Here is an 18,867-nt window from a genome sequence, read left to right as displayed (position 1 = left end):
CTACGTGTCATCCATCATATGTTATGTGTGCATGACCAATATGCATATGTTATTCCCCATGTCCGATTAATGATGCAATTACAGTTGTGTCCACCTCTAGTATGCTAGTTTCCAGTCCTCGTGAATACTACGAATATCAGGCCTATGTAAAGCTATGTTGCCACGTTTCTCAGTGTGCACGTTATTTCATTATAAAGTCCCCGTTTCCAGGCCTCAACAGGGCCCGGACATCAGATTCAGCTCCTGTCTCCTGAAGCCTCGCTGAGGAGCGATCCAGCCCCCACCTGTATCCTCGACCTTTCACTTACTTCCTGCCTCGCAGTGCCCGGTGCAGCTTGGCTCTGCCTCTGAGTCTGCCAAGACTATGTTATGATTCCAGCTATCAGTTTAGTCCTCCTTCTCTGCATTCCTAAGCTACTGAACTGCATCAATAGTTTCCGTCATTGTCTAGCCTATGCGGCTCCATGTTAAGAGAAATACTGTATTTAATGGTCATTTAATATTCTTCATCACGCACTACATGTAGAATAAATGCATGCTCTAGTCTTAGAGTCAATTAGCTTTTCCCCTCATGACTTCTAGTTTATATCAACATGTTCCCTAAACATCAGATACTAGATAGGGTTTAGGTACATGTCGCTCCGACCCTCCAGACTTTAGTCTCTGCTCCTAGCACAGAGTTCATAGCCCCCAGCTTCTCCTCGTAACACGTCATTGCCAGTTTGCGCGCACCATCAGGTTAGAGGTCCCGGCTCCTTAGGTAGCCCCCTCCTATGTTTCCGCCCATTCATGACATATTCTGTTACGTTTGCATCACATGTCTGAGTTACACCTTCTTTTTACTCTTATCTTTCGCGACTGCTACGCGTCACGCCTTCTGCTCCACCCACTGTTACGCCTACTGCAATGTAATGCTATGTGTTTGCGTTATGTATATATGCTGATGTACTGTTATTAAAAAAGAGCCTTTAGCCTTATCCCTATTCCTGATTCTGCCCCAGGCAAGCGCTTGCCATCCTATTCCTGTGCAGGTTGTCCTGTTCCTGTCCTTATCCTGTATTAAACCTGCATAACTCCTACTACCTCGAATCTTGACTCTTATTTTATTGAGCTATCTGTTATTCATTTATGTATTCAAAAATAGGGTATTATTTATTTATTTACCACACTTCCACGCTTATGGTGGACAAAATGATTCAGAAAAGGGGGTGGTGATGAACAGAGTGCCTGAATTAAGCAGACCACTCTTACCCAGTCCAAAGATCAGGGCTTGATCCATCACCGTTTTTTAGCTCACTGCACCATCCCAGCTCAGAACTTGGCTATATGCAAATTAGTCTGTTCCTGTCCCAGTGCATGATGGGAACAGGGCAAACCAAACTACCAAGCCAATTCTTGTACTGGGAAGGAAACAAGCTTCCGGGGACCGGTTTCTGCCATTTCAGGCGTCTTCGGCCCGGCTTGCTTGAATCCTGATGGTGCAATGAGCAAGGGACTCACATCTGAGTATACCCTTCCACGCTTATGGTGGACAAAATGATTCAGAAAAGGGGGTGGTGATGAACAGAGTGCCTGAATTAAGCAGACCACTCTTACCCAGTCCAAAGATCAGGGCTTGATCCATCACTGTTTTTTAGCTCACTGCACCATCCCAGCTCAGAACTTGGCTATATGCAAATTAGTCTGTTCCTGTCCCAGTGCATGATGGGAACAGGGCAAACCAAACTACCAAGCCAATTCTTGTACTGGGAAGGAAACAAGCTTCCGGGGACCGGTTTCTGCCATTTCAGGCGTCTTCGGCCCGGCTTGCTTGAATCCTGATGGTGCAATGAGCAAGGGACTCACATCTGAGTATACCCTTCCACGCTTATGGTGGACAAAATGATTCAGAAAAGGGGTTCATCACCACCCCCTTTTCTGTATCGTTTTTGGCCACTATAGGTGTGGCAGGGTATACTCAGACATGAGTCCCTTTCTCACTGCTCCATCAGGATTCAAGCAAGCCGGGCCGAAGAGGCTGAAATGCCAGAAACCGGTCCCCGGTAGCTTGTCTCCTTTCTGGTGAAGAATTGGCTTGGTAGTTTGGTCTGCCCTGTTCCCATGATGCACTGGGCCAGGGACAGACTAATTTGCATATAGCCAGGTTCTGAGCTGGGATGGGGCAGTGAGATAAATAACGGTGATGGATCAAGCCCTGATCTTTGGACTGGGTAAGAGTGGTCTGCTTAATTCAGACACTCTGTTCATCACCACCACCTTTTCTGCATCGTTTTTGGCCACTATAGGTGTGGCAGGGTATACTCAGACATGAGTCCCTTTCTCACTGCTCCATCAGGATTCAAGCAAGCCGGGCCGAAGAGGCTGAAATGCCAGAAACCGGTCCCCGGTAGCTTGTCTCCTTTCTGGTGAAGAATTGGCTTGGTAGTTTGGTCTGCCCTGTTCCCATGATGCACTGGGCCAGGGACAGACTAATTTGCATATAGCCAGGTTCTGAGCTGGGATGGGGCAGTGAGATAAATAACGGTGATGGATCAAGCCCTGATCTTTGGACTGGGTAAGAGTGGTCTGCTTAATTCAGACACTCTGTTCATCACCACCCCCTTTTCTGTATCGTTTTTGGCCACTATAGGTGTGGCAGGGTATACTCAGACATGAGTCCCTTTCTCACTGCTCCATCAGGATTCAAGCAAGCCGGGCCGAAGAGGCTGAAATGCCAGAAACCGGTCCCCGGTAGCTTGTCTCCTTTCTGGTGAAGAATTGGCTTGGTAGTTTGGTCTGCCCTGTTCCCATGATGCACTGGGCCAGGGACAGACTAATTTGCATATAGCCAGGTTCTGAGCTGGGATGGGGCAGTGAGATAAATAACGGTGATGGATCAAGCCCTGATCTTTGGACTGGGTAAGAGTGGTCTGCTTAATTCAGACACTCTGTTCATCACCACCCCCTTTTCTGTATCGTTTTTGGCCACTATAGGTGTGGCAGGGTATACTCAGACATGAGTCCCTTTCTCACTGCTCCATCAGGATTCAAGCAAGCCGGGCCGAAGAGGCTGAAATGCCAGAAACCGGTCCCCGGTAGCTTGTCTCCTTTCTGGTGAAGAATTGGCTTGGTAGTTTGGTCTGCCCTGTTCCCATGATGCACTGGGCCAGGGACAGACTAATTTGCATATAGCCAGGTTCTGAGCTGGGATGGGGCAGTGAGATAAATAACGGTGATGGATCAAGCCCTGATCTTTGGACTGGGTAAGAGTGGTCTGCTTAATTCAGACACTCTGTTCATCACCACCCCCTTTTCTGTATCGTTTTTGGCCACTATAGGTGTGGCAGGGTATACTCAGACATGAGTCCCTTTCTCACTGCTCCATCAGGATTCAAGCAAGCCGGGCCGAAGAGGCTGAAATGCCAGAAACCGGTCCCCGGTAGCTTGTCTCCTTTCTGGTGAAGAATTGGCTTGGTAGTTTGGTCTGCCCTGTTCCCATGATGCACTGGGCCAGGGACAGACTAATTTGCATATAGCCAGGTTCTGAGCTGGGATGGGGCAGTGAGATAAATAACGGTGATGGATCAAGCCCTGATCTTTGGACTGGGTAAGAGTGGTCTGCTTAATTCAGACACTCTGTTCATCACCACCCCCTTTTCTGTATCGTTTTTGCCACTATAGGTGTGGCAGGGTATACTCAGACATGAGTCCCTTTCTCACTGCTCCATCAGGATTCAAGCAAGCCGGGCCGAAGAGGCTGAAATGCCAGAAACCGGTCCCCGGTAGCTTGTCTCCTTTCTGGTGAAGAATTGGCTTGGTAGTTTGGTCTGCCCTGTTCCCATGATGCACTGGGCCAGGGACAGACTAATTTGCATATAGCCAGGTTCTGAGCTGGGATGGGGCAGTGAGATAAATAACGGTGATGGATCAAGCCCTGATCTTTGGACTGGGTAAGAGTGGTCTGCTTAATTCAGACACTCTGTTCATCACCACCCCCTTTTCTAAACCATAGAAGACAGATTGCGGGGTTATTTTGGTGGATGTACAGCAGCTGCCAAAAAATAATAAATACCTTGCCAGACATACTCGCAGTTCCTCAGCCCCACTTAGCCGCTGATTCCGAGCAAAATTGCTACTTATCACACCTCATAAAAAACGATACCCCAAGGTAGGTCATTTATCAGGTGTGATAATAAGTTTTTGTGGAATAACATGCGTATTTTGATGTTTAATGCACCAGAACCCACAAGTTACGGTAAATTAAATACATATTTTCTTGTACAATTTTGGCAGGTTTGACATGCTGAAATGTAATGAAGTTTGAGGTATTTAACACATTCAATAATTTTCTAATTATCTAATAACTCCGACCCGTGCGCAAACAGGGGTTAACACACAGATCGGAATTCACTGACACACTCGTAATCAGGTTCATAGAGGTATGGGAATGACAGACTTTTCACTGGTGGAGCCTCAGCTCACTCCACCAGCTAAAACCATTGACCTGTCAATCAGTCTGCCTCAAAATATGGCAGCTGGTCCTCCTCCAGAGGTCAAGAGCCTCGGCTAATCTGACAGACTGGCACCCAGGCCTATAGGAGGTCCTCTAATAGTACTTCATGAGTCAAGTCAAGTCAAATTACTTTATTCGTATTTCATTTTTGAAAAACATAAAAGCACAGATAAAAAGTCAATTTCCTGTAAATAAATAAGGCAGTACAGTTTAATTACATTTAAATAACGAGGGGAAAAAGCTACAATCTTACTTAATTTACATCCTAATTGTCTTTCTTAGTACTTCATGAGTGTGATGGTTCAATGAGGAAGATAACAATACAGCAGAGAACTTACATCCGCCTGTAACATCACACTAGGAGCCTTATTGCCAGGGGCTTGGCTTAACGAGGGTGTTTGGGATGTGGCGCCCTCCAGATAAAAAACATTTTGGCTTGGTAGTTGGGTGTGTGGTACTGAGTTGGCTCTGCTATCACTGTGTCAGTTTTTCTAGTGGGAGCCAAAAATGAAAGGCAAAGCAGTGACCCTGATATAAATGAGAACGATTCCACATAATAAAGAAATGCACTTTTTTAATTCTGAAGAGATTGTATCTTATTTTTACATTACATTTGTTGCACGATATGTATTCCAAACTTTTTCATGGCTCGGCTCACGCATGAACTCTGAGAGCCAAGTCATATCAATGGTTCGGCTCGGGTTCAGCTTGCCCTATAAATTTGCCTGCCTGGCCGTCTCTATTTGCGACTCTGGTTTTCAGTTGTTTGTTAAAATGATTTGTAAAAGGTGAGGTCTATAAACATGTAGACCTGTCCACATGAACCGATCTAACAACTCTACCATCTAGGGCCATATTATCAAGAAAAGGCGATACATTATCGCCACTTTTATCGGCAGGAAACTGCCGCTAAAGCGGCGATAATGAGCTTGATAATATGCCCTTGTGAATTCCCATAGAAGCCCAGGTTCTGGAGTTAACCTGGGCTTCAATGGGAATTCAGTGGAATAGAGGCACCACTGAGTCAAGGACCCCCTCAAAGGAGGACTTTCGAATGTCAGTTCTTTGTCCGGTCATAAATATGAAATACATCTTCCGTTAGGTAATCATTGCCTGCTCCTGCTTTGCTTGACTGAAAATCCTCAGGGGCATAAAATGCAATACTCCCTAAGAGTTGTATTTTACTCTACATGGACTTAAAGGATCCACATGGACATAAAGGAGATTGGGGAGGTCTAGCAGCTAGTGAATGGATGTAGTCACAGACTCAGCACTGACCCAGAGGCTATGTAAAGTCCTGGCATGTAGCCTTTCTTTATCCGTATCCTCTGCTATCTGTATTTTATTGGTTATTGGCAACACTCCTTCCCTGCAATATTCTTTGGGAAATTGACAAGGGTTATTCTTTGCCAATGTCTTGCTGTTAAGTTCACTAAGGGGATGGTACTTGCCGATTAAAAGTTTTGACACAGCAACATTTCCTCTTTTTTCGATTTCACTTCAGCTCTGGGGTTAAGCCAGGAGTCTACTCATTCAAAAGGGCATGTTATTGATCTTATCTTTTTCATGCCCTTGTGAGATCATGCCGTAATTCTGGTTGACTTCGTAAACTCCATCAAACCTCCTGCCCCCAGGATTATCATGTGCTGCGCTACTGCGTCTGGTCAAAAATCAAACTCGATGAGGCCATGTTGGAGTTCCAACAACTTTAGATTCCTACACCAGCAACTACGAGCCCCAAGGAGCTTTCCTCAACTTTTTTCAGGTATCTGCACATGGTCTTTAAACACTCAAATTGATGGTTCATATTCAGTAGGTTTAAAAAAATTGCCCTTTTTTCCTTGGCCTTTGTGGCCTATAAACGACAGCTTGAGCATCACAAGAACGGTCTATATCAAACTAAAGCCTCTTACTATGAAAAGTTAACTAATGTGGCAGCAATGTTGGGCGATTCTGTGAAGTGAATCTGGCTCCCAAGATCTGTGTGACCATCTTGTTTTATAATTGGATCATAAGGTACACTTTCTATGAAACAGCCTCAGAAGAGAGCACTGGTTTCTTGATCCAGTAGGGAATACACAGGCTCCCTCTAAGGCAGAGCCTGTAGTAGAGATGTATAGTCATTTAACCATGGAGTTAATATGTTGTGCAAGACCTAGGGCCAGATGTAGAGAATCAGCATTTACCGATTCTAAAATACCGAATTTTACAGATTCGGTATTTTAGAATCGGTAAATGCTATGTGGGTATCCTTTCGTTACATTTTAACGAATCGGTATTCCCCATTCATTCCTATGGGCCTTAAGGCCCATAGGAATGAGTGGGAATTACCGAATCGGTAAATACCGATTCGGTAAAAGGGGGAAAACATTGAAGGGTGGCAGGGTGTCACTTTGACATCCTGTTGCACCCCTCAATTGTGTATGGGTGCACATGTGGCTAAGGGCATGTATGTCTGCCACATGGCACTGAAATAATTTGCATGAAATTGCGTTTTTGGGGGTTTTTGTTATTGGGTGGTAAATAACGAATCCTAACATGGGAAAATCACTCATTTAAGTGCTCCCTACATTAAGAATTCGGTAATTTACCGATTCCTTAAAATACTGATTCGGTAAATTACCGAATCCTTACATTAGGCCCCTACATCAGAAAAGCCTAATACTGGTCGGCAACGGCCGAAATACGGTAATGTCGGCCGTTACCGACCAGTATTAGGCTTCCTACATCTGGCCCTTAATCTCTTAATGGTACTAAAAAGATAGCTCTAATCTCCTCCATCCAATGCTTTTTTTTTGGGAGTAAAAAAAGGCTAATTTCACGCGAGGCTTTCCACATCTGATGTAGCAGGGCTCATACATGGTTACAAGATGAAGAGTTGTGTAAAAATCCCACCTGGTTCTTCGGTGCTAGTAGAGGAATAAACTTACTTAGTTTTTTTTCAAGAATTTTCACCTATAAATCACAGTTAAGTAACGAAATTGATCTGTAATTACCACAGAAAAGTGTTCTTTTCCTGGTTTTGAAATTACAGATATATAAAATGTATTGAATTTCGGGTGAAGATCGCCTGTCTCACCAGCTTCACAGAAAAAGTTCCCCAGAAGTGGAACGGCTGCCGCAGCAGTAATTTTGTAGAACTCCGAGATTGCATTCTCTTCTCTTCAGGTTGAGATTGATATGAGGGCATCTGTGATCTCACTATCAGAATTGTCTTTGTTCCTCTTTCAGGTCCAGAGTCGGGTGTGGATGAAATATTTATGCCATGAAATATTCCTTGCTTGCTGGTGCATCAGTTGAAACTAAGCTACATTCAAGATCCAACTTTTTGCCCACCTCCTCCACTTTTCTGACCCGGTTTTCACTGGCTTTAGGACTCTAAGCACTTTCCCACTCCTAACCAGTTCTAAAGTGCGTGTTCTCTCTTCTCTAAACATGTTAATATTGACTCATCCACAAATGGCATATTAAATTTACTTATAAGTTCCAAGTAATGTGCACTTCATGTGCCCAGGGCCTCTAAATTAAATGCTATTAGTGGGCCTGCAGCACTCATTGTGCCACCCACTTAAGTAGCCCTCTAACCATAGCTTGTGCCTGCCAGTGCAAAGCCTGTATGTGCATGTTACCCTGCAATTTCGACCTGGCAACATAAACCTTTTGCCACTCCTACAACTTCTCTTTTATACATAAAAGTCACCCCTAAAGTAGGCCCTGGACAACCCAGGGGGCAGGGTGAAATGCATTTAGAAGGTAGGACATGTACTTTTCAGTTTTACATGTCCTCGTAGTGAAACACTCTCAAATTAAATTTTCACTAACGCAAGGCCTATCTCTCCCATAGAATAACATTGGGATTGCCTTATTAAATTGAATAAGCGTAATTCCCAATTGCGAAGAGATAGACTTTTTTATCTCTGGAATATTAATTTAAAATCCAAATTGATGGAGAAATCGGATTTTTTTTAATTACAATTCTGAAAATGCTACTTTTAGAACGTTGGCATTTTTTTACTTTAGCCATTTGGTGTCTACTGCCTGTCTCTGATACACATCTGGGGAGGGTGGCAAGAGGGCTTTTTGTATTTCCCTGAAACAGCTGCACACAAGGGGAGATTAGGTGTGACTTGATGGACCATCCTAGGAGGATGGGAGGGAGGAGCTTAACCCATCCGCAATAACACCTGAATAGGCTGTGACTCGTCCCCACACAAAGGGATTCATACCCCCTGTAGTGATTCTGGAACCAGAGCAGGAAGGGAGGACATCTGAGCACTTCAAAGATCTGTCTTTGAAGTCCCCCTAACTGCAAAGGCATAACTGGGTATAAGTACTGTACCTCTGACACCACCACTTCAGTACCTTTGAAGACTCTGCCAGGAAGAAGGACTACGGTGCTGCTGAAGGGCTGCCACTCTGCTGGACTCCAGTTTTGCTGGACTCCTACCTTGCTTTGCTGCCCTGCTGCCTGTTGTTCCCCTACCTCGGTGAGATGGACTGGACCTGCATCACTTGAACCCAGAGCGACTCCAAGTCGAGCTGGCTGGCCTCCTAATCTGAAGTCTCAGGGCAATTAAAGACTTTCAATTTACCTGCTTCCGCACCTGTACTCTGCCATCTGTTAATCTGCCCTGTCATGTGGTGCCACCCCAGTTCTAGACCCTTGGAACTGAGGCCTAATTTGCTTGCTTCAGCAAACTCATGCATCCATTGTCGAACCGGCGCTTCGGCGCTGCTGCATGGATCAGAACCGGTCATCGTTCTTGTTGGGTGTATTGGAACAGACTCATCTCACCTGTTGCGTAGATCTAAACCAGTGCATTACTCCTGTTGCGTGACCAGAACCTGTGCATTGCCTCTACTGCTTGGCTCAGCCCCGTCACAGCAGTTCCTGTCAATGTATTGAAAGTGTGCCGTACTGCACTTACCACCACATTTTGGATGGCAGTAAGTAAAAGTAAAATCTTGCCATTTGTTCGCCAACTCACAATAGGGTGTATGGAATTATGGCGAAACCTCCAAGGGCCCTTACTGTGTCTGGCGGACTGGGGATTATATCAACGGTGGAGACAGAGTAGTCTCCACCACTGACATACTGAAAGTCCACTCAACTCTAAATAAGGGGTGTAAATTCAGTAGAGGGAAAAGGATACTCTGTTGCGATGGAGTGCTGTTTCCATTGCACTCTAAATCAGGTCCAAAGTCTTATTTTGGCCATTTAAGGCAGAAATAGAACTTACAATAAAGGTGGTGCCTTGTAAAGTCATTTTTACAAACATTTAACAACATTTTTGGTACAGTCATAGCTTTTGTACTTTTACTACAAACCGCCTGTGAATATGGATGGCACCTCTGCTTTTACTGTAGTGAGGCACAGGGTCAGACTGATTTGCAAATGGCCATGTCTGAACTAGGGTGAAGGAGTGAGCTAAAGAATGATGATGGATTAAACCCAGATCAGTTGACTGGGGTGAGTGTTTGATTAGCTCAAACGTTCCGTCCATCATCCCCTTTGGTATCGCTTTGTTCACTCTAAGTTGGCAGGGTATGCCCAGAAGTGGATCCCTTGCTCACTTTGCCACTGGATTCAAGCAAGCCCGGCTGATGATGGTTATGAACCCGAAACCGGTCCCAGGATGCTTGTTTCTGGTCCAGGGAAGGCATGGCTTGGCAGTTCGTGCTGGACTGTTCCCATGAGGCACAGGGTTAGACTGATTTGCATATGGCCATGTCTGAACTGGGGTGGTAGAGTGAGCTAAAGAATGATGATGGATTAAACCCAGATCAGTTGACTGGGGGTGAGTGTTTGATTTGCTCAAACGCTCCGTCCATCATCCCCTTTTGTATCGCTTTGGTAGAATAGGGGGCAAGATGGGGAATTGTAATCCTGAGCATTGGGCCCAGAGGAAGAAATTAATTTACTGATCTTTTCCCATTTTTAATTTCTCGGACACAAATTTAAGGAAACAGCTTATCGTATAGTAAGGAGATGTAAATTTTTGTAGTCACTAAGGTGCAAATTTACAAGAAAGTGACTCATCTGTAGAGATGCGTTACTTTTCCTGTGCCACCCTGACAAACCCTTGCGCCACCATGGATACACCATATTTACAATACAGCGCACCATGGCGCAAGGATTCAGAGATGCGTCAGAAATTCTGACGCACCTGTTAGCGCAAAAGTCACGCATTGCTGGAGTCGTGTCACAAGCATGATGCAACTCCAGCAATGCATGGGGAGGCCTACCCTCATTGTGCTGCATCACTGGCATAAGGTTTTGACGCAGTGGCCTCCTAGAAGTTCGCTGTGCCACTTCTAGGAGACTTTTTGCGTGGGAATGGTCACCCTGTATACATTATTCCTGATGCCGGGTTTACAACGTGACGCATCTCCCTACATGCGTCACATTGTAAATGGGCCGCATTTTTACGCCACCGCTGCGTCACAAAAAGTGACTCAACGGCGGCGCAAAAATGATGCAAGAGGCTTGTAAATCTGCCACTGAGTAGGTAAGGATCTTGTTTTATTTAATGTATTTCAGTCGTCCATTAACATGAAAGAATAATATTGAGGGTTCTTTATTTTGAAACATAGACTAGGAGCTATTTTTGTATTTGAATTATATGTGCATATTACCAGGAACCTATTGCAACGGAAACTAAAACACTGAGGCATTTAAAAATTTATTTTTCTGGCCTATGCTTAACTAGGCCTCAGCTAGGCCCATCTTCATTTTGATTAACCGCATGCGTGCGGCCGCGATTTTCGCGCTGTGCGGCAATTTGAAAAATACCGCGTTACGTGACGAGCTGAGCTCGTCATGAGCATGTGAGCGGCGCAACTCATGACGAGCTCAGCTCGTCATGAGCATGGAAGGGGTTAAAATGGCCATTGTCTCATAATAATCATCCTGTGTGTATTTTTCTCATTCTGACACTGTAAGCAGCAACATTTGCACTGTTTGTTTTATAGTGATATCCTGCTCTCAAACAACTCTAGATGGGACCTTTTCTACTGTCAAGGCTTTTCCTGCTCACACTCTGTAGAAAACGCATCGATAAGTCATCCACTGTTTAATGTAACACATTTTTTGCCACTTTTAATGACATTAAGTAAGAAAGAGTTTAATATATTCGTATTAGGGGATAGTGTTAACATAGTGGGTTTATATGACGCTTTATTATATTGAACTGTGATTTGTTATTGAAATGATGCATTTGCTCGTCTGATGCTGACTGCAGTTCTTCATTGCTTTCTAAGGTGAAATTCATTGTAAGAGACCCCTGAATTTGGGGGTGAGCCAAAACGTCCGAGAGTCTTCTCTCAGCTTCCTGGAATGCTGGCTGATTTCTTCCCAATTTGCTTCCTATTTCGGGCTTAGGGCTTGATTTAGAGGCCAGCAGGCAGGTTGCTCTATCACAATGTGACGTATAGCTCGTCTGCTGTATTACAAGTGCATTATATCCAATGGAATACGATGGGCGGGGTGACCCATCCCCCAAGCTCTAATTCAGCCCTTAGTCTGTTTTTCAGAATGTGTTTATCATTGCATCTGTTTCTACTACTGAGAGCCATCATGGCAACTGATTCTCTATATTCTATGATTGATTTATAAAACTATGCTATTTTTTGCCTTCTCTATTGTACTTTAATATGTTACTAGCAGCCCGTCCGGACATTGTCCGGGTATGAATTGCTGCCGGCCAGTAGTATATTGTTTTGTAGGATTTCGTTTTGATAGCATTTCTTATCTGTGACAGGGCTGTGAAACGCTCTGATTCACAGTGCACTGCTGATGCACTTAAGAGTGCGCGTTCAGTAGTGTGTGAACTCGAGTTTCCCTACTTTATTTTTCCTTGCAATATTATATAGCGCGAACTCGACAACATGGCATGAGCAGAATTTATATTACAGAAGAACACATTCATTTGTGGTAGGCACGGGGAGACAAAGCGATTTGCCTGGAATCACAGGATGTTGAGCTGATGCCGAGATTCTAACGTAGCTCCCCAGCTCTAAAGTTCGCAATTCTAGAACTTGTGGCGGGAGGTGTGTCTAAAAGTGTATGTCGGTGCTGGACATCAATGAGAGAGACCTGTGCATTTTTCAAACGGGTGGTGAAAAAATATGAGTATGTTGCTGGAGATGTGGGCCGCCGTGCCACCAATATACTTACCGGGGAGGGTAAACACCCATTATTCCGCAACTTTCTTTCCGCATACCATCACTCCGCATACTTTCATTACGAAAGTACCATGACTCCGCAATGCCATTATAACGCATGGCATTACATTTTATATGCTTTTGCCACGCATACATTTACAACGAAATTCGTTGTAAATGCATGAATGGTAAAAGCATGTTTTTTTTTAATGTTTGGATAAGGTAAGTATCAGTATAGGGGTATATGTTTTGGGGTACTGAGGTATATGTTTTGGGGTGTTTGCGTATTTTAAGGGTTCAGCTATAGTTTTGGGTTATGGGGTACAGGGGTAGTTTTAGGGTTTAGGGATAGGTATGGGTTTTGGGGTACAGGGGTATTTTTAGGATTCAGGGCTAGGTTAGGGTTTTGCAGTATAGGGGTATTTTTAGGGTTCAGGGGTAGGTTTGGGTTTAGGGGTACAGGGGTATTTTAAGGGTTCAGGGCTAGTTTGGGGTTTTGGGGTACAGGGGTATTTTTAGGGTTCAGGGCTAGGTTTGGGTTTTGGGGTACAGGGGTATTTTAGGGTACAGAGGTAAGTTTGGGTTTGGGGTACAGTGGGGTTATTTTTAGGGTTCAGGGGTAGGTTTGGGTTTTGGGGTACAGGAGTATTTTTAGGGTTCAGGGGTAGGTTTGGGTTTTGGGGTACAGGGGTATTTTAAGGGTTCAGGGATAGGTTTGGGTTTTGGTGTACAGGGGTATTTTAGGGTTCAGGGGTAGGTTTGGGTTTTCGGGTACAGTGGTTTTTTTAGGGTTCAGGGCTAGGTTTGGGTTTTGGGGTATAGGGGTATTTTTAGGGTTCAGGGGTAGGTTTGGGTTTTGATGTACAGGGATATTTATAGGGTTCAGGGCTAGGTTTGTGTTTTGGGGTACAGGGGTATTTTTAGGGTTAAGATGGGTTAGTGTTTTAGGGTGTTGGGATATTTTAAGGAGTAAGGGTGGGTTATGATTATGGGGTGCAGGGGTATTTAAATGGAGCAGGGTGGGATTAGCACACGATATGAGACATGGCATGAAGGGCGGAATGTACCACACGCCCCCAGCGTTTGTCACGCCCCCAGCACAACGCAGACACGCCCACAAGGGACTACTTTGCTGGCACGGTTCTTTAACCTTTTAAATGTATATGGTGGGCGTCTGCATAGCCTATGTCCTTCTGCTGCAACTGCCCTTTCCAACGCTGTATTGGGTGTTGTGATTGGTGCTGTGGTTCCTGGGATTACCCGCCTCAAAGGTTTGGGCTCTCTCTTTATTATATTGGTATGGATTAAACCATCATGATTTTCTTGAAATTATTGATCTCAAACTCCTTTTTAGATTCCGTCCTTGTTTCTTATTGACTGTATTTTTGCAATACTATTTTGAATCTTGTCTTTAGGGGCACATTTAGGGATACATCACCTCTTCTACTCTTGAGGTCAACATCGTCTCCAACCCCGCATCTGGGCCCCATTATCATGTAGATTATCTACAAGAGAGCACACCTACTTTAGAAAAAGAATCAAGGGAAGAAAAGTTCCCTTTATTGTAAGTAACACCAATTATCATTATTTTGATATGAACTGGCTTCCAGGCTAAAGCAAAAAAGCTTATGTGGTTAAATTAATATATAGGTTTCAATACATGAAAATTCTATATCACCTGTTATGTTCTTGCATCAGAATGCATTGAAGACTTTAGAGAGACAGTTGTTACTTGTCTTCCTTGAGACACTTCAGAAGCCCAATAGATCTTGGCAATTGTTGATGGTACTAGTACTGATGGTTAATCAGTAGTGGATCACTGATTCACAGCCCAGCAAGGAAGTCAAAGAAAGCAATGAGGACATATCTACACCTTAAGGAGGGATCTTGAAGTGTCTCAACTTTTCACAGAAGTTTTATACTTAATATGGCCTTTCTCATTGTCTCTGTGCATTTAGTACAGTTTGTGTGGTATCAGAAAGGGTATTGATTTGAGTTTGTGGACGTTGTTTGCAGTGATGTTGTTTCCTTGCAGGGTTGCTTCCATTTCCATAAGTGTTGTTTCTAGGTATTCGTGGATCCTCTTCAATTTATTACAGTTGTGGAATTCTCTAGTTTACTGTTGATGGTCAGCAGCATTATTCTTTGGACACAGTGCATAGTTTATTTGTTCCCTGGGAAACGTCAGTTTCAAAGGAGTCCTTCTGTCCTTTATGCAAGTAAGGGCCATTTCTCACAGATGTCTGCAATATGGGACATGTCTGCTGGTGACACAACAAACAAGCAATAACATGTATAGTTGTCGCTTCTGCGATTTGTTTCCTTGTGCGAAATCTATGTTTCCTTTGGAAATCTATGCGTTGTGTGAATTCCAAGACTCAGATTTATGGTATGGACATGGAAAGAAATGTCATCTTATTATTTTCTTCTTCTGATTTGAGAACCCCAACATATTGCTTCTATTTCCATTGTCCATGTTTTTCATTTGGAGGTTCCAAAGATTCTTTCTCAGTCTAGAAGCTCAAAGAATTTAGATTCAAGAACATCTGATTTTTCCCCCATTTATCTAGGCTGCATCCTGAATGTAGTGAGTTTGCTGCAAATTATTTTCATCTATTGATTAGTTTCCGTGGGAGAGAATTCTGAAGTGCTGATTACTGTTTTGATGCTTAAATTTCAGACAAAGCCGCCAGTGTCTATTTTTGGGCCATCTATGGCTGTAAGAGAATGACAATTACCTAGGGCCTTGTTTCCTGGCATTAATGAATTAGAAGTCCTTATGAGACAGAACATACTGTAGGTTGGTTTAATCAATCAAAACGTTACCCCACGTCCACATTTATATTGTTCATGTCATGGGATCATGTGTGAGAATATTTTCAAAGAGATTTCAATGGACTACTCACACACTAAGTATGCATAAACCCAGATTTACTACCATTTTGTGTCATGGTTGTGCTACTTTTTTGGCACAGCCATGACTCAAAATACTAGTCGAGATTTACAAAGCCACACAAGGGGCGATTTGTGTCACCTTGCATGGTGCATGGTTTGTAAAGAAAACAAAAAGTAAAGCCAACGCAGAAACATGCACTGCATTGCTTTACACTGCGTCGACCTTCCATTTATGCACCCATGTACTTTCACGCAAACCCAGGTTTACTAAAGGCCATAAACCTGGGTTTGTGCCAGAATTGTGCTCCTACCTGAGAGAGTACAAGTTAAAGTCTTCTACAAGGGATTTGCTAGACCACTATCATTCACATTACTTGTTGAAACCTTAATCAGTGAGATTGTCGTACATGAACTATCTCGCAGGTGTCCACAGAACAACACTTAGGAATCTCTTAAAGCAAAAGTAACACACGGGATAGCCTATTTATATGAAAAAATATATATTCTGTATTTAATTGCTGGATTACAAATTCATTAAAGGGGATACATAGAGTCTTGAATCTAATGCAAAATGTCATGAAAGATTGTATAAATTAATTCAACAAAACAATTCATAACATAACAACCACTCCTCCTATTGATCAGGTGAGAGCAACTAAAAAGCATAGATCATTATTGTTCTTCCAGACATGAATTTCTTAGGAGATGGTGTGCAGGTCGACGTTTCGGTCTTTGTAGCTGTAGTCTCTAAGACCATCATCAGGAAAAATGTTTTATTGCAAAAGGGTGACCCAGGGTTATTGGGGTGAGCGGATCTACGGGGTTGTGGAGGAAGAATTGTCTCAAAATCTCTTCTTGACTTGGAACTGATCTCAACCAATAAGACCTCAATATCCGGACAGCAGTTCCTGGATAGAGTCCAGAAAAATGAAGGACGTCTCTTCAAAGCACGCTTGTTCAAGACGCAACTAACCAACTCGGCCAATAACGGTCTGTGGAATGGAGCATGAGAGAGGCACAACGAGGAGAAATATTTTCATTTCTGCTTGTTGCTTCCTCTTCCCGTGTGTACTTCATTTTGCAGAGGTTGATTTGCAGTCTTGGGGAGCATCGTAATTGTGGTAGTGTAAGTCTACCATGTCACTTATCGGGTGGCCTGTCTCAATCAATGTTTATAGACCAGGGAATATGGCAGCTCTCATACTATGGTGGCGCAACATGGAGCAGCGCCTATCCAGGGCCCAACTGGGAACCCACATCAGCCCTGGCATGTTTGTCAGACCACCCCGGGATTGCAAGTTTGAGCATTGCTGCTTTTGTTACTGGGGGGCGAAAGTTCAGTACTGCTGCAAAACTGGCCCTCAGTAACAAAACCGGCTCCCACAACCGTAAAACCCGCACCCACCCTTCCAGCCTCCTGTGGAAACGCGTGATGCCCGTTACAGCCAGTCTAGCCCTGCGCCAATCCTACATTGGAGAGCTCGATCCCTGGAAACACTGCTCCCAGTTCACGTCTATATCCTCAAATCCATATGATCACTGTCTCACCTGACACCTCACTGCTGCAATCTGAGTTAGCTGCTGCTAGTAATCAGCAGTAGAAATCAGGCGACGGGCATCCAGGCAGCAAGAATGAATAGTTCTTTGTCTTGTGCCAAAGACAAACTTGTTTGCGTGGAGGCATTATGATAGAAACCAGAGGGATCCTCTAGCACCCTGCAGGCCTATGTTTGAAGTCCGGAAGACACTGAAGCTCATTCCAACTCTTTGGAGGCTACATCCCGCTGAGCTCTTTAGAGGTCTTCAATTCCACACCTGGCATGAGTGCACTCCCTCTCTGCACAGCAGTACAAATCTCACCTCCTCTCACAGATCCTAAAGCCTCATCTTTTTAATTTGTCTATTTGCATTTGTTTGAGCCATTTCTCCAGTTCTGGTGCCATGATGCCTTTTGGTGAATTTGTGTTGACTCACATCACATTTACTCATTGTAACATAATTCCAGAAACTTGACATCACTCCTGGGACCCTTTATCAAACTGTGACATCACCACAGAAAGGTGACATCACTGAAATGCCTCTGAGGTCATGTCGTGACATCGGTATTTGAATATAACGTCAGACTGTGCCACCCCTCAAAGAATCTAATAGGGTCCAGAAGTCTGACGATGTTTGTTTAGAAAGGTCATCATCATCATAACCCATCTGGCAACTTACTGACCCACCAACATATGCATTCATCCATCATTAAACCATTAATGCACTCACACCAATCCAGCATTCCACAAACCTAACCTACAAGCAACATATTTTGACTCACCATTTCAAACATTCCCCATCCACATTCATATCTATCATCCATCCACCCACTTATATACATCTGTTTATCAACCCCAATTGCCAATTAAGTCCCTGACACCTTCCTTAATCCACCACTTCATCTACCACCAAGACAAATCATCCACCAGCCCCGCAACGTCAATGCATACAGACATAGATATTCAGCTATCAGCTCATTATATCAAGTAGTTTTAGCTATCTACAAAGTCACCAAGGCCGCTACTCACGTCATCCACACATTCGGTAGTCATGAGTCTCATGACTCACGAGAAGAAAGGAGGTCCTACCTGAAACATACTGTAGACGTCCACCAATGGTAAAGAGTACCCATAGTATGGACATGAATCTTCATTCGACTCCAAGACTTGATACGGATACCCATGTCTATCCATTCCATAGAACAAGTCATATACCTGCGGAGACAGAAAGCCCATGGGGCAATTATTACAATGACCAGGAGGCGTGACACAAAGTGTGAGTGAATCTATCACATTAGCATCATAACACTATTTTAGAATGTGAAAAGTGAATCATAGACAGTGGCTTGACTTGTTGGCATGAAGTTCTTGAGTAGAATGAAGGTTCTCCAGAGTTTCTGAAGTGATAGAGACATAAAAACACCTTTTCAACCCCTAGTGAACCCTCCGACTATATTAGTCGTTCTGCCTACCCGCAATTAATGAAAATGTTTGCATGAATTTGATTTCCAGATATTTTTCTCCTGCAAATCTGAAGAAGATGATGCAGCTAACATAACTTTGACTTTTTCAGGGATACGTTTACTTCCAGCTGAATGAAATTTGTATGCAATCTGAATATCTTGTAGGAAAATTTGGGACACATTTTCGAAAAAAGCTATTTTGTCTATGAGAGCTTTAGTCTGCTTTTACTGTTTAAATGGCAGTCCATTAGAAAGCCAACAGATGCAAAACTATTCCTATCATATTGATTGGCTTCCATGCTATGATGTTGAGTAG

General features: G+C 43.7%; 1 protein-coding gene across 1 annotated transcript in view; it reads right to left on the bottom strand.

The window, feature by feature from the left end:
• LOC144768928 (alpha-2-macroglobulin-like protein 1) overlaps positions 1-18,867 on the bottom strand; it is a 451,046-nt gene that overhangs the window by 206,807 nt on the left and 225,372 nt on the right. Inside the window, exon 16 of the mRNA XM_078652935.1 lies at positions 18,178-18,303. Coding sequence (XP_078509061.1) covers positions 18,178-18,303 — 126 coding nt within the window. The remainder of the gene's footprint in view (positions 1-18,177; positions 18,304-18,867) is intronic.

The sequence above is a fragment of the Lissotriton helveticus genome, chromosome 7, assembly GCF_964261635.1.
Source record: "Lissotriton helveticus chromosome 7, aLisHel1.1, whole genome shotgun sequence".
Classification (NCBI taxonomy): Eukaryota; Metazoa; Chordata; class Amphibia; order Caudata; family Salamandridae; genus Lissotriton; species Lissotriton helveticus.
Note: the sequence above shows the minus strand (reverse complement) of the source record. Positions and strands in the feature narration are given on the sequence as shown.